The 23,069-nt window shown below is 43.6% G+C and overlaps 1 protein-coding gene across 2 annotated transcripts in view; it reads left to right on the top strand.

Annotated features, from left to right (window-relative positions):
- Positions 1 to 23,069, top strand: part of COG7 (component of oligomeric golgi complex 7) — an 81,582-nt gene that overhangs the window by 10,641 nt on the left and 47,872 nt on the right. For both annotated transcript variants that reach the window (XM_032328084.1, XM_032328083.1), the window contains exons 5-6: positions 15,915 to 15,997; positions 16,745 to 16,867. In XM_032328084.1, the coding sequence (XP_032183975.1) occupies positions 15,915 to 15,997; positions 16,745 to 16,867 (206 nt within the window). The remainder of the gene's footprint in view (positions 1 to 15,914; positions 15,998 to 16,744; positions 16,868 to 23,069) is intronic.

Here is a 23,069-nt window from a genome sequence, read left to right as displayed (position 1 = left end):
TACTCTCTCACCCCCAGCCCCTGGCATCTGCCATCCTCTTTCTGTCTCTAGAGATTTGACTACTTTAGGTACCTTATAGAAGTAGAATCACATGGCATTTGTCATTGTGTGATTGGTTGATTTCACATAGCACGTATCATTAAGGTTTTTCTGTGTTTTAGCATGTGTAAACATTTCCCTCCTTAAAAAAAAAAAAATTTCCAGGGCGCCTGGGTGGCTCAGTGGGTTAAGCCTCTGCCTTCAGCTCAGGTCATGATCCCAGGGTGCTGGGATCGAGCCCCGCGTCGGGCTCTCTGCTCAGCGGGGAGCCTGCTTCCTCCTCTCTCTCTGCCTGCCTCTCTGCCTACTTGTGGTCTCTGTCTCTGTCAAAGAAATTTAAAAAAAAAAATCTTAAAAAAATTTTTTTTTCTCCTTTTTAAGTCTGAATATTATTCCATTATATGTATATATCACCTTTCATTTATTTATCTGTCCACAGACAGCTGAGTTACTTTCGTCTTTTGATTGTTGTGAATAGTATTGCTGTGCACACAAGTGTACAAATACCTGGTGGAGCCTCAGCTTTCGGTTCGTTCAGGTGTATGTCCAGAAGTGGAATTTTTGAATCATACGAGAATTCTACTTTTAATTTTTCAAGGAATCATGTTTTCCATAAGGAGTTACATCTTTTTACATTCCCACCAGTAATGTACATGTGTTCCAGTTTCCCCACATCTTCCCCAGCACGTGTCATTTTCTGCTTTTTTGATAGTAGTCATCCTAATAGGTGTGTATTAATATCGCAGTGTGATTTTGACCTGCATTTCCCTAATGACTAATGATACTGGATATGGCCATATCCTTATTGGCCATTTGAGTATCTTTGGAGAAATGTCTATTCAAGTCTTTTGTCCATTTTTTTTTTTTTTAAAGATTTTGTTTATTTATCTCTCAGGGAGAGAGACCATACAAGCAGGGGGAGCAGGAGGCAGAGGGAGAAGCAGGCTCCCCTCAGAGCAGGGAGCCCAGTGGGATACTTGATCCCAGCACTCTGGGATCATGACCTGAGCCGAAGGCAGACACTTAACCGACTGAGCCGCCCAGACGTTCCAAGTCATTTGCCCATTTTAAAATCAGGTTATTTGGGGCGCCTGAGGGGCTCAGTGGGTTAAGCCTCTGCCTTTGGTTCAGGTCATGATCCCAGGGTCCTGGGATCGAGGCCCGCATCGGGCTCTCTGCTCAGCGGGGAGCCTGCTTCCCTTCCTCTCAGCCTGCCTCTCTGCCTACTTGTGATCTCTGTCTGTCAAATAAATAAATAAAATCTTAAAAAAAAATAAATCAGGTTATTTATTTTTTATTGTTCAGTTGTAGGAGTTTGTTATATATTCTGGATATTAATCTCTGTTCAGATATATGATTTGTAAACTCTCATTCTGTGCGTTGTCCTTTCTTTCTTTTTATAGTGTCTTTTGATATACAGTTCTTAAATTTTTATGTAGTCCGATATATGTTTTTAATTTTGTTGCCTGTGTTATTGGTGTCACAAGTGAGAAACTATTGCCAAATCCAATGTCATGAAACTTTTCCCATCTTCTAAGAGTTAGTAGTTTTAGTTCTTATGTGTAACTCTTTGATCCATTTTAAGTTAATTTTTATATGGTGTAAGGTAAGTGTCCAACTTCTTTCTTTTGCATGTGGATATCCAGTTTTCTGAGCATCATTTGTTGTCCTTTCCCCACTGTATGGCCTCGACACCCTGTTGAAAGTCATTTGACTATATATGTGAAGATTTATTTCTGGGCACTCTGTTCTCTTCCGCTGATCATGTCCGTCCTTATGTCAGTACCACACCATTACCCCCACTGGTCCATACATATTGTTTTGATTATTGTAGCTTTGTTGTAAGTTTTGAAATCATGAAGTGTGAGACCATCAATGTTACCCTTCTTTTTCAGGAATGTTTTATCTATTTGGGGTCCCTTGAAGTTCCGTATGAATTCTAGGACAGGTTTTTCTGTTTCTCCACAAGACACCATTGGAATTTCAATAGGGATTGCATTGAATCTGTAGATGGTTTTGGGTAATATTACCATCTTAACAGTATTAAGTCATCCAATCCATGAACATGGGATGTTTTCTCATTTACTTGTGTCGTCTTTAATTTCTTTCATCAGTGTTGTGTTGTTTTCAGAGTACAAGGCTTTTAGCTCCTTGTTGAATTTTTTTCCTAAGTATTTTATTATTTTTTTTATGTTACTGTTAATGAATTTTTTCTCCTCTTCAGATCATTCATTGTCAGTATGTAGAAGAACAACTGATTTTTTTAAAAAAAGATTTTATTTATTAATTTGAGTGAGAGACAAGGCAGAGAAAACACAAGCAGGGGGAAAGGAAGAAGCAGATTCTCCACTGAGCTGGGAGACCAGTGTGGGGTTCGATCCAGGACCTGGAGATGATGACCTGAGCCAAAGGCAGATACCCAACCATCTGAGCCAGCTAGGTGCCCCAATACAGCTGATTTTTATGTGTTGATTTTGTGTCCTGCAACTTTGCCAAATTCTCTTATTAATTCTAACAGGTTTTTTTTGTGGAATATTTAGGGTTTTCTGATTATAAGATCATATCATCTGCAAACAAAGACAATTTTACTTCTTCCTCTTCTCTTTGAATGCTTTTTTCTTTCATGCCTCGTTTCTTTGGCTAAGACTTCCAGCACTAAGGCTTATAAAGGTGGCAAAAGCAGACATTCTTGTCCTGTTCCTGATCTCAGAGTAAGAGTTTGAAATAGTCTTTCACCATTGAGTATTAGGTCAGCTGGGAGCTTTTCATCCAGGGCCCTTAATTATGTTGACATAGTTTGCTTCTATTCCTGGATTGTTGAGTTATGTCATGAAAAGTGTTGAATTTTAACAACTCCTTTTCTTCACCATTTGAGATGATCATGTGGATTTTTTCCAGCATTCTGTCAATATCGTGTAATCCATTGCTTGACTTTTGTATATTGAACCATCCTTGCATCTCAGGAACAAATTCTACTCGGCTGTAGAGCATCATCCTTTAATATGCTGCTGATTTTGGTTTGCTAGTATTTCGTCAAGGATTTTTACATCACTATTCGGGGATGTGACATCTGGGTGGCTCAGCTGGCTAAGTGTCTGACTGGTGATTTCTGCTTAGGTCATGGTCTCAGGGTCATGAGATCGAGCCCCGTGTTGGGATCTGTGCTGGGGGTGGAGTTTGCTTGAGCACTCCACCCCTGCTTGAGTGCACGTGTCTTTTCTCTCTGTCCAGAAAAAAAAAAAAGTCTTCAGGGATATTGGTCTGTAGGTTTCTTTTCTTGCATTGTCTTTGTCTGGCTTTGGATTGGGGGAGTGTGGCCTCATAGAATGAGTTAGAGTGTTTCCTCCTCTTCATATTTTTGGAAGAGTTTGGGAAATATCAGTATAAATTTTTCTTTAAATGTCTAATATATTCACCAGTGAAGCTATTTGGTCTGCTTTTCTTTGTTGGAAGTTGTTGGATTACTGATTCAGTCTCCTTACTAGTTTTGGATCCATTTAGAGTTCTTATTTCTTCATGATTCAGTCTTGGTAGATTGTGTGTGTCTAAGAATTTGTTCATTTCATCTAGTTTATCCAATTTGTTGGTATTTATTTATTAATTTATTATTAATTGATTTACTTTAAAAAATATTTTATTTATTTATTTGAGAGAGTGAGCACGAGCTTTGGGAGGAGCAGAGGTAGAGAAGCGGAAACCCTGCTGAGCACAAAGACATGGGGCTCGCTCTCAGAACCTGAGCTGAAGTTAGTTGCTTAACTGACTGAACAACCCAGGGACCCGTATTTTTTTTTTTTTAAGTAGGCTCCATGCCCAACACAGGACTTGAACTCACAACCCTGAGATCAAGGCCTGAGATCAGGAGTTGGACACTCTACCAACTGAGCCATCCAGGCACCCCCCATAGTACTTTTTTATAATCCTTTTTATTTCTGTAAGATCAGTAGTAGTGTTCTTTCTTTCATTTCTGACTTTATTTGAAATGTCTTCTTTCTTTTTCATAATAAATCTAATTAAAAGTTTGTAAATTCTGTTCATCTTTTCAAACAACCACCTCTTGGTTTTGTTGATTTTTCTTTTTGTTTTGCTGTATTATATTGATCTCTGCTCCGATCTTTATTATCTTCCCTTCTGCTACCTTTCGGTTTAGTTTGTTCTTTTTTTTTTTCCCTTTTCTAGGTCTTTAGGATGTAGAGTTTAGGCAGTTGTTTTGAGATATTTCTTTCTTTCTTTTTTTTTTTTTTAACATAAACATTTACAGCTATAAATTAGCTCTTAGTGCTGCTTTTGTGGCATCCCACATATTTTGGTATATTGTGTTTTTATTTTCATTTGTCTCAAGATAATTCTTAATTTCCCTTATGGTATCTTCTTTGACCCATTGGTTGTTTAAGACTGTTGTTTAGTTTCTACATATTTGTGAATTTTCTCACTGTTTTTTTTTCTTTTGATTTCTAGTTTTATTTCATAATGATCGGAAAGGATATATGATTTCCGTCTTAGTTACGCTTGTTTTGTTTTTAAAGATTTTATTTATTTATTTATTTGTCAGAGAGAGAGAGAGAGAGAGAGCGCGCGCACAGAAGCAGGCAGAGTGGCAGGCAAAGGCAGAGGGAGAAGCAGGCTCCCTGCTGAGCAAGAAGCCCGATGTGAGACTCGATCCCAGGACCCTGGGATCGTGACCTGAGCGAAAGGCAGCCACTTAACCAACTGAGTTACCCAGCTAACTTGTTTTCTGGCCTCAGATGTGAGCTGTCCTAGAGAATGTTTCATGGGCACTTGAGAAAAATATGTATTCTGCTGTTGCTGGGTGGAGTGTTCTCTGTGTGTGTGTGTGTTAGGTCTAATTGGTTTATGGTGGTGGTCAAGTCCTTGACTTCCTTATTATCCTCCCTCTGCTTGATCTTTTTTTTTTTTTTTTTTTTAAAGATTTTATTTATTTATTTGACAGAGAGAAATAACAAGTAGATGGAGAGGCAGGCAGAGAGAGAGAGAGGGAAGCAGGCTCCCTGCTGAGCAGAGAGCCCGATGCGGGACTCGATCCCAGGACCCTGAGATCATGACCTGAGCCGAAGGCAGCGGCTTAACCCACTGAGCCACCCAGGCGCCCCTCCCTCTGCTTGATCTTGAGGCGCTCTCATGATGTACCTTCTGCACGCTCTGTTCCTTTTCTTTTCTCCCCTCCCTGTGCTACTTCTGCATAGGTCCTATTGTGGGGGTTTTTGGTTTTTTTTTAGTTTGTTTTCATTCTGCTTAGTCATACTTCTACGTGGCTGCTTTTTTCTGGGCTTGCTCTTTTTTTTTTTTTTTTAAAGATTTTATTTATTTATCAGAGAGAGAGAGGGGAGAGAGGGAACACAGGCAGACAGAATGGCAGGCAGAGGCAGAGGGAGAAGCAGGCTCCCCGCCGAGCAAGGAGCCCGATGTGGGACTCGATCCCAGGACGCTGGGATCATGACCTGAGCCGAAGGCAGCTGCTTAACCAACTGAGCCACCCAGGCGTCCCTGGGCTTGCTCTTAACTGGAAAATAACGTGCAATCTCCTTAGAAGCCCATCCTTGTTTACCTGGGCTTTGTTGAGAGCTGTCGCCTTGCCCTTGAATTAAAAGCTACATTCCGTGCTGTGCTCTTCAGCTGCCTAAAGAGAACGGCTTCAGTACCCATCTCCAGCCTTTCCCTTCCATGACTTACCCTCTTGTCAGTCATCTGTTTGGAGTGTTCTCTGCCTCTTTAGGATCCTAGGACTGGAGCTGGTTTGTGGAAAGTCACCATCTGGTAGCTTTGTCCCTCCCATTTCCTCACGAATTTTTGTGGCTAGAGGCCCACAGAGCTCACGGATATGGTAGGGGTGCACCTCTGGCTACGTGGGGTTGGAGAAGAAGTTAGGAATGGATGTGGGGAGGCAGTGGCTCCATGAATTTGAATGCTTTTCCCTTCCTGCTGAAGAGGTTTGCTGCTAGAATCAGGTTTGGAGGATGCCCTCTGGGTCAGGATTATGGGCCTTGGTAGCGAGGGCAAGCTATGTTTGATTACCTTTGTTCAGATTTAAATCAGGCCCGATTCCAGACCCACTCTCTGCAGGCAGGATGGCTCTTTTTAGCCTCTTCTGGGCTGATGCGGAACTAAGCCTTCTCCGCTGGCCTAGACCAGACCCCCTCTTTGCTCCCTGTCTCCACCCTGTCCTGCCATGCTTAGCTGCTCCCGGTGACATTCCCAGTGCTTCTGGATTCCCCACTCACCATGGGCCAGGGTGACTGAATATCTGACTTCTGATTCCTTTCTCCAAAGTTCCGCAGTACAGATATTTCCCCGGCTTCAGCACAGATGAAGTGGTTGTATTTTTCTCATGGTAGTGAATTTTGGTGAGCATCAGGAAGTTTCCCCACCCCACCCAAAGTAATGTGTTCTCTCATTGGACATCTTTCCTGGTAGGCCAAGTTGCTTTTTTATCTGATGGTTTTTATTTTTTAAAAGATTATTTATTTATGTATTTATTCGACAGACAGAAAAGTTTTGCATTAGCACAAGCAGGGAGCAGCAGCAGAAAGAGAGGGAGCAGCAGGCTCCCCGCCGAGGAAGGGCCCAATGCAGGGCTCGATCCCAGGACCTGGGGATCATGACCTGAGCTGAAGGCAGACACTTAACTGACTGAGCCACTCGAGCGCCCCATCTGCCTTTCTGCCTTTTTTTTTTTTTTTAAGATTTTATTTATTTGACAGAGAGAGATCACAACTAGGCAGAGAGGCAGGCAGAGAGAGAAGGGGAAGCAGGTTCCCTGCTGAGCAGAGAGTGCAAAGTGGGGCTCGATCCCAGGACTCTGAGATTATGAGCTGCACTGAAGGCAGAGGCTTAACCCACTAAGCCACTCAGGCACCCCATCCCTATCTGTTTTTAAAGGGAAATCTCTGGAAGTGCCTGGGTGGCTCAGTTGGCTAAGCATCTGACTCTTGTTCTCAGGGTCTGGGGTTCTGTTGACCTACTTAAAAAAATCAGGAGGGGAATCACTGCTAAGTTAGTACCTCCCCAACACCTTACCACTTCCCATCTCTGCTCAGAGTGACATTCTCCAACCTCATATGCCTATCTCTGTTTACACAACCAACCAGTAATTCAGTTATGTTGAAGCAAACTTTTAAAAAAAATTTTATTTAGGGACGCCTGGGTGGCTCAGTGGGTTAAAGCCTCTGCTTTTGGCTCAGGTCATGATCCCAGAGTCCTGGGATCGAGTCCCACATCGGGCTCTCTGCTCAGCAGGGAGCCTGCTTCCCTCCCTCTCTCTCTGCCTGCCTCTCTGCCTACTTGTAATTTCTCTCTCTGTCAAATAAATAAGTAAAATATTTTAAAAATTTTTATTTATTTGATAGAGAGAGACACAACAAGAGAGGAAACACAAGCAGAGGGAGAGGGAGAAGCAGACCCCCCATCAAGCAGGATGCCTGATGTGGGGCTCAATCCCAGGATCCCAGGATCATGATCTGAGCCTAAGGCAGATGAAGCAGATTTCTTTTACTGAAGATTTTATTTATTTATTTGTCGAAGAGAAAGAGAGAAAGAGCACAAGCAGGGGGAATAGCAGGCAGAGGGAGAAGCAGGCTCCCCACTTAGCAAGGAGCCCAATGTGGGACTCGATCCCAGAACTCTGGATCACCACCTGAGCCAAAAGCAGTTGCTTAACTGACTAAGCCACCCAGGTGTCCCTGAAGCAACTTTTTATAGCAGTTTTACACATAGCAGGGAGATTCATTGATCTAAGGGATCATGGGAAAATAATAAGCATTTTAGGGGCAAAAAGCCATCTTCCAACTCATGGACTCCTGCCCATCAAAGTGAGTTCTACTATCAGATTTCCAAAGCTGGATAATCATCACAATAACTGTCCTCACAGATTTTTCTTCTCAGCAAGTATAAAAGGTTGGCTACCAGTTTGTGCAGTTAAAAGTTTTCTTTCTTCTTTTCCTTCTGAGACGGTGGCATCTGAGTTTTGGCCAGAAGGGGGCAGACGAGTGCCATAGGTGGTGCTTTGGACAGCCTGTCCCAAGGCTGCCGCCCTGGCTTCTCAGCAGTGAGCCTGGAAGCAGGGGCTTCCCTTCAGTCCTTTCCTCTGCCCTTAGGAAAATATGTAAGAAACTACTTAATATAAATGCCAGAATTTGGCTCTTAGAGTCCATTGCTATGTGTGGAATGCTGATGTTTACCAAATTACTTACTTATTATCCTCAAGCCACCAAATATGTGAACATCTAAGCTGTTGAGCTTGTTTGCTTTTGTATAATTCCTATCTGGTGTAATTCCAAGTAGGCATTTCAAAAGGATAACTCCTTCTTAAATATTATTTTAAAATACTGATTAGTGAGGAACAGCAGGGAATGCAAGGATGAATAAGATAAGGTTGCTGTCCTTCAGGGACCTTACAGCTTGGTTGAGGGTGAGGCCAGGAGAGAACAAGCACACAAATCATTTTATTACCAGATGGAATGTGAAAGTTGCTTTAGCCGTCCCTGGGGTGAGGGGAAAAGATGATGGAAAATCGAGGAAGCTTTTCTGAAAGAACTGACATATGTGCAGAACTTTGAAAGAGCGAGGAATTTTTTAAAATTTTTAATTGTTTCCTTTTTTAAAATATTTTATTTAAGATTTTATTTATTTGACAGAGAGAGAGACAGAGCTAGAGAGGGAACACAAGCAGGGAGAGTGGGAGAGGGAGAATCAGGCTTTCCACCAAGCAGGGAATCCTTTGTGGGACTTGATCCCGGGACCCTGAGCTGAAGGCAGACACTTGATGACTGGGTCCCCCAGGTGCCCCTAAAGATTTTATTAATTTATTTGAGAGATAGAGAGTGAAAGACAGCACTAGCAGGGGGAGTGGCAGAGGAGAGGGAGAAGCAGGCTCCCCATTGAGCAGGGAGCCCGATGTGGGGCTCGATCCCAGGACCCTGGGATCATGAACTGAGCCGAAGGCAGATGCTTAACCTGCTGAGCCACCCGGGTGCCCCAGTGTTTCAATTATAAAGGTAACACAGGTTGTTGAGAATGGGAAGATATATACAAATATAAAAAAGAAGATGATTTACCAGTGAGCTCAACGCCCAGATAGAATTGTTAGTATTTCCTTTTAGTTTCTTCCTGTGAGTGTGTACCTACCTGTATCTTTTAAGGCAGGACTATCCATTGAATATATACAATTTTGTACCTTGTTTTTCTCCCCGTGAGCACCGTGGGATGAGCATTTTCCCATGGGTGTAGGATTTTGATAGGTGGGGAGAAATGTTTCCAGCAGAGGGAACGACATACATATGAGTAGTGTAGGAATGGGAAGACTCAGGGGCAGCTGTGGGCATAACAGTTAAGCCTGTTTCTGTGGCGTGGACATTGGGAAATGCTCAGAGATGAGCCTGGACAGGAGAGCTAGGAGAGCACAGCTGGCCTTGAACAGACTGAGGACTTTCTATCTGGGGAAGCATTTCATGGCTGCTGGCAGTTTACTAGTAAGTCTGTTGAGGGCTGTTGGCCAAGTGGAAGGAGTGTGGACTTCGGAAATGGACAGACCAATTTTGGAATCTTTGGGCTGCTGCCTCCTTTTTTTTTTTTTTTTTTTTTTTAATTTAAGATTTTATTTATTTGAGAGAGAAGGAACAAGTGAAAGCAGGAGCAGGGTGGTGAGGAGAGGCTGAAGTGGACTCCCCACTGAGCAGGCAGCCTGATGTGGGATTTGATCCCAGGACCCTGGGATCATGAGCTGAGCCAAAGGTAGACGCTTAATGACTGAGCCACCCAGGCGCCCCAATGGCTGCTGCCTGTTAGCAATGAGACCTCAATTTCCTTCTTAGAAAAGGGAGTATGGAATATACACACCCTGTGATTCCTACTTTCCTGGTCTTAGGGGAGGCACTCTGTGAATGTTATTCCTTTCTTTTGGACCCCCATTCAAGATTTCATGGCTCTCACAGTAACCCAAAGGGAGTAAGTCCTAAGAGACCAGTCGGGAACTCATGAAGTTTCTATTTAGCTCAGCATATGGAGCTACACTACAAATTGGAATCCAGACCCACAAATGACTTCACTGGTTGCATTTTTCTATTTCTTAAGTTCAGTTAAAATTTGTTCTCCTCACCAACAGTGTTGAAAAAAACTGGAGGTTGTTGAAAAAACAGTGGTGGTCTTACTGGGGAAAAGACCAATTTTTCCCTCTACTGCTTCATTCCCCAATCCTGATCCCAGGAGAGCACTTCTAATTCTCAGAACTGTTTTCTCTGGCATTTCACTTTGTGTTTCTGGATAAGTGAATGTACTTACTTATTTTTAAAGATTTATTCATTTCCAAGAGAGCACGTGCACATGTGTGCATGGTGTAGGGGGAGGGGGAGTAGCAGTGCAGAGGGGGAGAGAGACTCTCAAGCAGACTCGCCGCTGAGCACAGAGCCCAGCACAGGGCTCGATCCCATGAACGCTGAGATCATGGCCTAACCTGAAATCAAGAGTCAGGTGCTTAACTGACTGAGCCTCCCAGGTGCCCCTTTGCATCATACATTTATTATTTTACTTCTTTGTGTATTAATTTTAGGCATTGTCTATTGACTTCCTATTGTTGTAGCTAAGGATTTCACTCTCATATCCCTCGTCTCTCCTTTTGCATTTGCCTCGTATATCATGGTTTTTAATTGAATTAGTAAATAATGTTTCTGTTATCACAAATTTATAAGCTTAGTTCATTTTTGCAGAATCAGGTCAGGTACTATGATTTTAATCTTTATCCTTAAATTTCTGGTTGCCTTTTTTTTTTTTTTTTAAAGATTTTATTTATTTATTTGACACACAGAAATCACAAGTAGGCAGAGAAACAGATGGGGGGTTGGGGGGAAAGCAGGCTCCCTGCCAAGCAGAGAGACCGATGCGGGACTTGATCCCAGGATGCGGAGATCATGACCTGAGCTGAAGACAGAGGCTTAACCCACTGAGCCGCCCAGGCGCCCCTCTGGTTGCCTTTTTATTTCCTCTCCTTCCTGCTACCATCCTTTAGGCCTTCATTTTTTTCCAAAATGGGAGTAAGGGGTTCTGAGTTCCTTTCCGCTTCATCCCAGAGGCTTTCCTTCTGGAAGTCACTCCTCTTCTCTGAACCAGACCAGCAGAGCTCCTGGAATTTCTTTGCTGGATCTGAGGTTTAAACTCTTGCATCCGTCATTTGTCATTTTGGATAGTTAACTTGAGTTAAATGATGCCTCAGGAACCTGATTGAGAGACGGTCTCGGTCCTTCTGGTTGTGTGAACTGGACGGGCTTATGTATTCTGATGCCAGTTTCTCCATCTTCTGGCCTCAGTAGGGTTGCACTGGGGTTGAAGTGAGATTCTATAAATGGGAGATGCTTTGGAAGAAGTGTGAATGTAAGAGTGTGACAGAAGCTTCTAGATGGTGTGGGTTTTTTTATGTTATTACCTACATTGTATATCGGAGGCCTTTGATATTAGCCTCACCTCTGTTTATTTTACTGATACATTCAGATACTTTCTGATACAAGATGCTCTCTTTCCCCAGGAAGAATGAGTCTAGAGAGTGGTGCACGGGTGAAGGGAAGCCTTCCAGGGCAGAGTGGTGCTGACTGATGCAGTGGGGGAGATGTTTTAGGATGAGATTTCAGAGCATCTCTTCCCATATACTTACTTCACTTCATAGATAACTATGAGAGATCTCCTATGTGCAGGGCACTGTGTGAGAAGTACTTCCATATGTCTAAATAAAATGTGAAATCATACGCAAAAGCAACATAAGCGAAATTTCCCATTGGTGCTCTGTGTTTGTTAATATTACCTTGTTTATAATCCAAAATCAGTTGTTAATTTGAAATAAGAGTCCATTGGCCCTCTGTCACACTGGGGGTAGATGGCGTAGAGACTAGAGGCCCCATCTTACTCACATGAGGCCTCTAGGAGTTTGGGATTCTTCCACGGCAAGTGACAGAAACCCAATTCACACTGGCCTATGTGAAAAAGAGAGAGAGAGAGAGAGAGAGAAAGTCGGTTGCATACGGAACTGAGAAGTTCTGGAGTAGGTTTTGCGGAGCACAGACTGACAGACTGTGTTGTTATTAGAACCGTGTCTCTTGCCATTTCTTGATTCTGTCTCTCTGTGTGTTGGTGTTAGTTACTTCCAGGTGCCCTCTTCAGGTGGTGGCCTGTACACTTCCAGGCTTCTGTCCTCACAGCTTAAGAAGAGAGCCCAGCATTAATCTTGATTGCATTGATTGGCAGGCTTTTGCCCTTCTGAATCACTTACTTCGGTCAGGTGGATTTGAGGCTCTGGCTGGCCAACTCTGGATCCTGGAGTAGAGTCAGCTTCACTAGAAACACTTCAATGGAAAATGGTCAAAAGATACAAACTGCAGTTATAACAAGTACAGGGCTGTAACATACAGTATGATGATTGGAGTGAACAGTCCTATAGCAATCCTATGTATAACAATCCTATAACAACCCTGTAGGAGATACCAGGGCAGTTGTTAATAGAGTAAATCCTAGGAGTATTCATCACTAGAATAATTTTCTCCCCTTTATTCTTTCCTTATTTCCTTTCTTTTTACTGTGTCTGTATGAGGAAATGGATGTTAGCTGAACCTATTATCATTTCACAGTATGTGTAGATAAAACCAGCATGATGTATGCCTTAAAACTTACACAGTGATGTCATGTCAGTAAAACTAGAAACAAAACCAAAGTGTTCTTTCATAAAGACAATTGACGGGGTGCCTGGGTGGCTCAGTGGATTAAGCCTCTGCCTTCAGCTCAGGTCATGATCTCAGTGTCCTGGGATTGAGCCCTACATCGGGCTCTCTGCTCGGCGGGGAGCCTGCTTCCCCCTCTGTCTCTGCCTGCCTCTCTGCCTACTTGTGATCTCTCTCTCTGTCAAATAAAATAAATAAAATCTTAAAAAAAAAAAAGACAATTGACATTTGCTTTTGGCTTTTTTAAAGATTTTATTTATTTATTTATTTATTTATTTATTTTCTTTAAGATTTTTATTTATTTGTTAGAGAGAGAGAGAGATACAGAGCGCAAGCACAGGCAGACAGAGTGGCAGGCTAGAGGCAGAGGGAGAAACAGGCTCCCTGCCGAGCAAGGAGCCCAATGTGGGACTCGATCCCAGGACGCTGGGATCATGACCTGAGCCGAAGGCAGCCGCTTAACCAACTGAGCCACCCAGGCGTCCCGATTTTATTTATTTTTAAGAAAGATTTTATTTATTTATTTGACAGAGATCACAAGTAGACAGAGAGGCAGAGAGAGAGGAAGGGAAGCAGGCTCCCCGCTGAGCAGAGAGCCCGATGCGGGGCTCAATCCCAGGAACCTGGGATCGTGACCTGAGCCGAAGGCAGAGGCCTTAACCCACTGAGCCACCCAGGCGCCCCAAGATTTTATTTATTTATTTGATGGAGAGAGACACAGTGAGAGAGGGAACACACGTAGGGGGAGTAGGACAAGGCAAAGCAGGCTTCCCGCAGGGCAGGGAGCCCGATGTGGGGCTCGATCCCAGGACCCTGAGATCACGACCCGAGCCGAAGGCAGACACTTAATGACTGAGCCACCCAGCTGCCCCGACATCTGCTCTGTCTTATGTATGTGTAATTACTAGCAGCTGTAAGAAAGTGCTAATGGTGTTACTCGGTAATAATACCTAAATTTTTTGCCTGGTAAGAAAAAAACTAAAAACACAAACAGAAAAATGGGAGAAGGGGAGGCAGGCCCATGGTCTCTCAGAGAACGCCTAGAGCTCTGTCAGCAGAAGGGCAGTGGGATATGCTTGCAAAACAACACGTCTGCCATCAGAACCCCACCCCCTGTACCCCCACCGCAGCACCCAGCAGATGGCCCTTCACCAGGCAAGGGCTCAGCAGTGCCTTCTGCATGGAGTTGGTGGTATCGCAAGAGCCTCTAGTGTTTTATGGTTGCCCAAGTGAGTTTCCCATTTTTTTCTTTCTCTTGTCTGAATCAGGAACTTCCCCCAGTGTTACATGTTTATGTTTAATTTAATGTACTAACCTTGAAAAACTCGAATTCCTCTATAAGGGCTGAAGATTCACATGTCACCTTTAAGTTTTCCAACGCTTTGCTGTGTGGTCAAATTCTGTTTTATTATTTGTTATTCTGTTTATTATTTGTTTCAAGAAATAACAAGTTCTACTCTGGGGTGGAAACTTTTTTAAGTTGTGATTATATTTTTGGACTAGTAACCTTGTAGCAGTTTCTGTCTAAAAGCATTCTTTGAATATACACCAAAATGTTGACAGTGTTTAATAGAGTGTGATAGGCAGTTTTTTCTTCTTGTTTTCCATTTTTTCTACCCCGAACATACTATTTATATTTCTGAAAAGCAATGCTATTTAAAACAGTCATTAATTTACCACATTTAAAAAAAAGATTTTATTTATTTATTTGATGGACAAAGATCACAAATAGACAGAGAGGCAGGCAGGGATGGGGCAGGGGAAGCAGGCTCCCAGCTGAGCAGAAAGCCTGATGCAGGGCTCTATCCCAGGACCCTGCGATCATGACCTGAGCCAAAGGCAGAGACTTAACCCACTGAGCCACCCAGGTGCCCCAACTTACTGCATTTTGTGTGTGTGTACCATATGCTATGCTAATTTCTAGGAACAGTGAGACAAGACAGGAAAGGTCACAGCCTCATAGACCTTGTATTTCTGAGGATGAGAAAGATAACAAACTGTCATACAGGAACTAAATAGAAAAATACAGATTTTAATTAATTCTACAAAGGGAAAGATGTGATAGGGAATAAATAACAGGAGAAACCTAATTTAGGTTGGCTGATTGGGAAAGGCCTTCCTGATAAGGGAAGGGGAGAACCACACAGACAGCCAGAAGGATCATCTAAGACCTAGTAAGTGCAAAGGCCCTGGGGCAGAAAAGAGCATGATTTGTTCTCTGCAGCTGGCAGAAGGTCTGCTGTGTCAGTATTTCTTAGTTCATATACATATTAGATTGAGTCCTATGAGATTGCTGCTTTTGTAGGGTCAAATGGTTGAAGAGCAGTAGTTTTATATAGTTCCATCCATGTTGTGGTTGAGCAGTCCTGTCGTTGGCCTGCAAGTGACTGAAGCTCTCTGGGCTGCCCTTTCCTCCCCTGTAAAATTAGTTCAATTGATGGTTTTTCAAATGCCTTTCTGTCGCTGACATTTTATGATTTTAGTCTGGCCCAGGAGGAGGTGAGGCAGGTGAATTGCCTAAAGCAGAAAATCTAAGAGGCTCTCGCTCTGCCCTTGCACAACCCTGAGCATGAGTCTCCTTCAGTTTTGCAGCCCAGGCTTAGCTCCTACCACCGACCCCGTCCCACCCCCGCCCCTGGCCCAGGCCCGATTCGAACTCATTTCCTGGTTCCCGTGGAACAATGACTTTGCTGATGTATAATCTGAGTTCCCTTGCTGAAGCGTACAGATGTGTTATCTAAACAAGCCAAGGCTTGTGGCATCTGAGTCACATATTCTGCCCTTACGCTTATTTTTCATATCTGTATTCTCTGTGCGTGAGTTAATTCACTGTATAGGTAGACAGTTCAGAAGGCAAGCTTACATATGTCCACATTTAGCCGGAGGGATTCTTTTTTTTTTTTTAAAGATTTTATTTGTTTACTTGACAGAGATCACAAGTAGGCAGAGAGGCAGGCAGAGAGAGGAGGAAGCAGGCTCCCCGCTGAGCAGAGAGCCCTATGTGGGGCTCGATCCCAGGCCCCTGGGACCATGACCCGAGCCGAAGGCAGAGGCCTTAACCCACTGAGCCACCCAGGTGCCCCAGCCGGAGGGATTCTTTCTCTGGTCTGCAGCAGGAAGCCTGGTTCCAATGTGGCCATGTTTGATGTTGTTCTTCTTTAGATCAGTCCAGAATGTTTGTGAAGGTGTTTACTGAAATCGACCGGATGCCCCAGCTGCTTGCCTACTACTACAAATGCCACAAGGTGAGGAGCTGGGGGTGCTTACAGTTGTGGAATGCTCCCATGCTGGGCTGCTCCAATTTGCAAGCTCCAAGGAGGAGACACTGGCCTCTGTGCGCTCTGGCTTTTTTCTTCTGATTCACCAGTAGGGGGCGCTCTCGGTCCAACCTGTGGATTCATTTTCGTGGCGCTGGGAAAACACAAGCCCTCCCTTTCGGCCTCTTGTAGGTTAATAGCTGAATTTCACTTCCACACTGACAAGTTGTTTAAATTTTTTGCATTTTTGTCTTTCAAGGGAGAGTCCTGTCTTAGGCCTTATTATGCCCTCAGGAAGCCTGAAGAATTTTTTTGTTTTCTGGAGTTGTTTGACATGAGCTGAAAACCTGACCACTTTCTGGCCTGACTGAATTCCTCCAGGTCCAGCGCTTGTGTGTTTTAAGCAGTGCTGTTGGCCGTGCGGCTCAAGGGCACACACGCTCCCACCTTGAGGTCTTTTCTGGAGAGTGTAGCATGCCTGGTGGAAGGACGTTGGCAGGCTTTGGGGTGACGTGAAAAGAGCAGGGAGCACCGGAGGGCAGCGGAGTCACTCGAGTTGTTGATCAGAGCTGGCACCGAAGTCTTGTTTCCCTCGCTTTTGTTTGCAGTGAATGGTCATCAGGGGGCACCCGCTCGCCCTGGGGAGTGGGCAGCTCGATGTGGCTTGCCTTGCTGGGGTGATAGGGCGGCCTATCCTGTTTCCTCAGCGAGGTCCCCTCTGTTCTGCCTCTGCAGGCGCAGCTCTTAGCGACCTGGCAAGAACTGTGCCAGAGTGACCTCCCGCTGGACCGGCAGCTCACAGGGTTCTATGATGCCTTGCTCGGGGCCTGGCACACGCAAATCCAGTGGGCAACACAGGTAACTGCTCGCGTGGGTCCTAGGGGATGGGTGCCTGCCCCGGGAGTGGTGTCTCCCCACTTTAATGGCTGCTCGGGACATCTCCCTATTTGCTGTCCTCACCAAAGGAGTTAAAGATAAGCCTTGAAACCCAAGGCAGTAAAACCTTTAGGTCTCCTTAAGACTCTTGTTATCGTGCTTCTCTGTATCTTAAATAGAATCTAATGTGACAGCGTGGCATGGTGTTCAGCCAGGGAGCCTGTGGAATTCCTGAAGGCCATTATCTCCTGATCTAGAAGCAGGAGGCCCTTGGTCAGGTGCTGTTTGACCGAACAAGATTGTTTTTATCTTAACTTCAGGTAAAATGTACCTGGCCTAGAGTTAGTTTCCCTTATTCACACAGAACACCCAGAGCTGGAGGAAGAGGGCCGTTTGAAAGGCGCCCTCTGACTTAGGGGACTGATGAGGCAGAGGAACTTCATTGCCAGGGGACACTTGGCGTCATTGATTTTCCCAGAGCCTCTCGGCATGGCATTTTCCGCCTTCCGGGGTATGAACCACTGTTCCTTTGTCTTGATGCCTCCAGGTGCCCCATATCCTCTTTCCCTCGTTGAGGGCAGAAGAAGCCGTGACTCACTGGGCCTGTGTGGCTTGGATTTTTGTCTGTTTGCTTTCAGAGTGAGTTGTGCGCTCGGCCTACAGTGTGCATCTATCTCTGTCCCCCATTGGAATGAGCTCGGCTGTAGCTGGAAAGAACCCGCCAGACAGGGTCGTGTCCCTCCCGCTGGTTAAAGCGCTCTGCTCCAACCCCCGTAGCTTTCCCCTGGAGCCAGCAGAACTCAGGTCACAATAACACAAAACCCAGCCTCCTGTAGTCCTTCCTCGGCGTTGATGTGAACGTCGCTTCTCAGTGACCCTGTCGATGCCCACTCATTTCTGTGCCCTTGCCTCTTCTGCTGTCTCTCATGTGGTGAGGATAAAACCAGTTCACGGCCGCATGTGCAAATGCCCTTCATCATCTCCGAAAAAGGATTTAGACTTTTCAGACTTTTGTTCAGGCCTCATTCTAAATTTTGTAAGGTGTGAGTTTGTGCTAGTCTATACTTTTTGTCTGTGGCCCATTTCCTTTTCAGGAGGTAAGCATGATAAGAAGCCGTCATCTCCTGAGGCTTAGTACAATGCAAAAGAAAACAAAAGACACCACAGTAAATGTGTCCCCTTCTGATTTACCCCCCAGTATTTTAATATGAAAAACTTTGGACATATGAAAGAGTTGAAAGGATTGTGTAGTGAACACCCATATATCCACTTCGTGCGCTCTGCAATGGATATTTCACTATGTTTGCTTTATTATAAACCTATCCATCTCTCCATGTATCTGTCCATTCATTAGTCTTATTTTTTGATTGACTTCAAGGAACTTGTAAACATCACTTCTGGATATGCATGTCAGTGACTAGAGTTCAGTGTTGATTTCCCTTATTCTTCTGAGATAAGATTGTGAAATGTGGTGATCCTAAGTATGCCAGTTGATTTATTTTTGATAAATTCTATGTACCCTAATCTCTGTTAAGATGTAGAGAACATTTACCGGCACTCTAGAAATTTCTCTTACTCCTTCCTGGTCGGTCTTCATACCAGTACTCCTGAAGGCAACCACTGTTCTGGTATTTTCCCACCGTAAAGTAGTAGCCTGCTACTGAATTTTCTGTAGATGGAATTGTATGGTATGTGTTCTCTCCGTAAGGCCTCTTGGATTCAGTATGTTTGTGAAATTTATTCCTATTGCGTGAATCAGTACTTTGTTCCTTTTTATTGCTAAATACTGTTCCGTGGCATGACTAGACCACAGTTTGTTTATTCATACTTCTATTGAGGAACACTTGGGATGGTTTCAGTTTGGGGTTATTACGAATGAAGCTGCTACTGAGCATTGTTCTCTAAGTCTATTTGTGGATTCACATGTTCATATCTCTTGGGTAAATACCTAGGACTGGAATAGCTGGGTCATCAGGCGGGTGTACGTTTAGAGTTAGAAGAAACTGCCAGACATTTTCCCAAAGTGGTTGTACTTTTTATACTCCCACAACAAGGATGCGAGAGTCCTGATTGCCCCACATCTTTGCCAATGGTAGGTGATGTCAGTCTTTCTTAAGTTAGCCGTTCTGGTGGGTGTGTTGTAGCATCTCAGTGTGGTTTTAATTTGTACTTTCCTGATGACTAAGGCTGGTGAGCACCTTCTCAGTGTACTTATATCTTCCTTTGTGAGGTGTCTGTTCAGATCTTCTGGCCATTACAGAAAATTGGTTTATGTGCCTTTTTCTTATTGAGTTGTAGAAGTTCTTTCTATAGTTCGGATAAAAGTCCTTTGCCAGGGACACCTGGGCGGCTCAGTGGGTTAAGCTGCTGCCTTTGGCTCGGGTCATGATGCCAGGGTCCTGGGATCGAGTCCCACATCAGGCTCCTTGCTTGGCAGGGGGCCTGCTTCTCTCTCCGCCTCTGCCTGCTTGTGTGATCTCCTGCGCGCACTCTCTCTCTCTCTCTCTCTCTCTTTCCCTCTGACAAATAAATAAATAAAATCTAAAAGTCCTTTGCCAGATATATTTTCTAGATACTGCTTTCTGGTCTGTGGCTTAAACAGAGGTATTGATTTTGATGAGGCTTCGTTTTTTCAGTTTTTTTTTTTTAATTGTTTTGTAAGAAACTATCACAAACCCCCAGATTGCTGTGTTTTCTTCTAGAAGCTTATTTACTTTGTACAGAAATGTCTGTGGTCCGTCTTGAAATTGGTCTTGTTGTATAGTGTAAGGTCAGGTCAGATTGTTGTCAGGTGGGCTCTTGAGGTTGATTTCTGAAGCCCTAGTTGATAAGTTGGTAAGTCTGGGAACTTTGTGGTGGTTCTTTGACCCATGACCAGAGAATCCTTACGCCACATCACTTCCGAGGACCGGCGGACACCTCTGAGTGTAAGCGACCCAGCGTGTTTTAATTGAAACGCATAAAAAACATGCCACTGAAGGTCTAGGATCTGCCTTCGTAGCTTCAGCGGACCCACCGGTTAGAGCTCCTTAGAACCGAGCGACTTAGTTTCATTCTTCCCCTGCCCCAGGTCATTGGAGTAGGAGATGAGAGAGAAGGAGATCCTCACCGCGCAGTCCCTCTTCACCAGACGTGGTGAGGAGTCAGGATACCTTTTTCTAGACAAGATCCATTTTCCTTTCTTCCTTGGGTCCCTTCTGTCAGATTTCTTCTATTTCTTCTATCAGGTTTCTTCTGTCAGATGCGGACGTTGGGCTGAGCGGTATCTGAAGCTCTCGATGCTTCTCTGACATTTGCCTGTTCGGTGACAGTGAAGGGACCGCGTTGGCTGGAGACAGGAGGGTTCGTGTTGGTGCAGCTGTGTGTGTGGGCAGCGGAGCCACACAGCGGACGAACTGTGGAGCCAAGGCAGGAGCGTGGCTTTCTCAAGAAGGTAGTGAGAGTCTCGAGCCACAGACTGAGTGATGACGTTGCCGTTTTAAGGATGATGTTGGTGTCAGAACATCACCTGAGTAGTTTCCCTGCCCAAAAGGCTTAACCCTGAATGCTATCATGAGGAAACATGCAGACGAATTCAAATGCAGGACCATTTCGTGAAACAGTTGTCTTGGAGTCTTCAAAAATGTCAGTGTGGTGAAAGAAAAAAAAAAAAGTTGGGGCACCTGGGTGGCTCAGTTGTTAAGTGTCTGCCTTCAGCTTAGGTCATGATCCTAGGATCCTGGGATCGAGCCCCACATCGGGCTGCTTGCTCAGCGGGAAGCCTGCTTCTCCCTCTCACTCCCCTGGCTTGTGTTCCCTCTCTTGCTGTGCCTCTCTCTCTGACAAATAAATAAGTAAAATCTTAAAAAAAAAAAAAGTTGATTTGATTTTAGATTAAAGGAGACAAAAAAAAGAATGACAACTAAATGTAATCGCATGGTCCTTGATTGGATTCTGCATGATGACAAAAAAGCCATGTAGGGATAGTTGGACCATAAAGGTATTATTTCAAGATTGTTTGATTACTTGTAGTGTTGTGATGTAAGAGGATGCCCCCATTTTGTTGCTGCTATTGTTTTTAAAGAATTTATTTTTGAGTAATCTATACACCCAACATGGGGCTCGAACCTATAACCCCAAGATCAAGAGTCACGTGCTCCACTGACTGAGACAACCAGCTGCCCTAGGATGGCCCTGTTTTTAGGAGGTACATGCTGAGGTGCCTGCATTAGACCTGTGTTAGAGAAATAAAGCAGTTGTGACAGGATGTTAGTAACTGATGAATCTTGCAATTTTAAATACTTAAAATGTAAATAAGTCTTAAAAATAACATTTAAAAAATAACGAATTTGGAGGTAGCGTAGGCAGTGATCTGATGAGGAGAGGTTGGAGACAAGGCAAGAACTTTGTCTGGCCTTGCATGATGGAAACATAGTAGAAGGCATCCAGTTCAAGAAGAGTGGACAGTTGTTAAGACCTAGTAACTGATAACGGAAAAGTCCGAGGGGAGATTTTCACTGTGTCAGAAGGGAGGTGTTACTGTCAGAAGTACACAAGTTGAGGGAAGCAGGTCCGGGAAGGTCACGGGGACAGTAATGAATTCTAGTTTGGGACACTCAAATGCCAAGGAAGAGTGGCCGCCTCAGCGGTGTTGTACAGGAGACGGATGGAAGACTGGCGCCCAAGGAGTACAAATTGGGAAGGTTCCCACAGTTTGGTCATTTCGTTCCTCGTTGGCTTGTTTGGTTCTTTCCTCTGTTCCTACCTCTCAGACTCCAGCAGGGATGTTTCTCAAACTAAACAGGTGTTCACTGAAGCTTTGTGAGTTCTCTATTATTATAGTAATCTTAAAAAAAAAAAAAAAGGTAGTTTGGATTATGTACATGGTTGCCGTAGGACCAGCAGCTGTTATAAATGGGATTGTTTTCTTAATTTCCTTTTTGGGTTGTTGATTGCTGGTGTATAGAAACACAACTGATTTTTGTTTGTTGATTTTATATCCTGTAGCTTTGATGAATTTATTAATGCTAACAGGTTGTGTGTGTGAATTCTTTAAGGTTTTCTGTATATAAGATCATATAGTTTATGAACAGAGATGATTTTTTTCTTCCTTTACAATTTAGATGCCTGTTATCTCTTTCTCTTGTTGTACTGTTCTGGCTAGAAATTCCAATACTGTGTTAAATAAAATAGCGTACTTATCTTGTTCCTGGCCTTCAGGGAAAAGCTTTCAGCCTTTCACCGTAGAGTATGATAGCTGTTTTTCTTGTGTGACCTTTATCATGTTAAGGAAATTCATTTCTAGTTCTAGTTTATTGAGTTTTTTGGTTGTTTATTGTTTATCGTATTTTTTTTTTAACATAAAATGTGTTGAATTTTATCAGATGCTTTTTTCTGCATTGACTGAGATGGTCGTGTGTTTTCTTCCCTTCATTTTGTTAATGTAGTCCATTATATTGATTAATTTTTGTATATTGAGCCACTCTTCATTTTGGAGATCCATTCTACTTAATTATGGTATATAAGCCTTTTAATATGGTTGCTGAATTTAGTTTATTATTATTTTGTTGGGTATTGTTGATTGTGTATTTATAAGGAAATGGTCTGTAATTTTCTTTTAGTATTTGGTTGGCCTTGGTATCAGGTTAATGCTGGCTTCATAGAATGATTTAGGAAGTGTTTTGTATTAGTTTGCCAGGACTATCATAACTAAATATCACAAACTGGATGGTTTAAGAATAGAAATTTATTTTCTTATGTTTCCGGGCACTAGAAGTCCAAGCTCAAGGTATTGGCAGGGTTTTCTTCTGAGACCTCTCTCTGCTTGCTGGTGGCAGTCTTCTACCTATGTTTTCTTTCTATTGGTGTCTGTGTCCTGATCTTCTCTTGTTATAAAGACACCAGTCGGATTGGATAAGAGCCCACCTAGATGACCCGTCTTACCTTAATTGCCTCTTTAAAGCTCCTAGGTCCAAAGATAGCCACGCTCTGGGATACTGGAGATCTGGACTTCAACATATAAATTTTGGGGCAACACAGTTTTTGCTTACTGATTCTGCCTCCTTCCTAGTTAATTATAGGACTATTCAGATTTTCTGTTTCTTCTTCAATCAGTTTTGGCAAATTTTGTTTCTAGGAATTTTTTTTTTTTAAGATTTTATTTATTTATCAGAGAGAGAGAGGGAGAGAGAGCGAGCACAGGCAG

Source organism: Mustela erminea, chromosome 20 (genome assembly GCF_009829155.1).
Source record: "Mustela erminea isolate mMusErm1 chromosome 20, mMusErm1.Pri, whole genome shotgun sequence".
NCBI lineage: Eukaryota > Metazoa > Chordata > Mammalia > Carnivora > Mustelidae > Mustela > Mustela erminea.
This window is presented reverse-complemented; position numbering and strand designations above follow the sequence as displayed.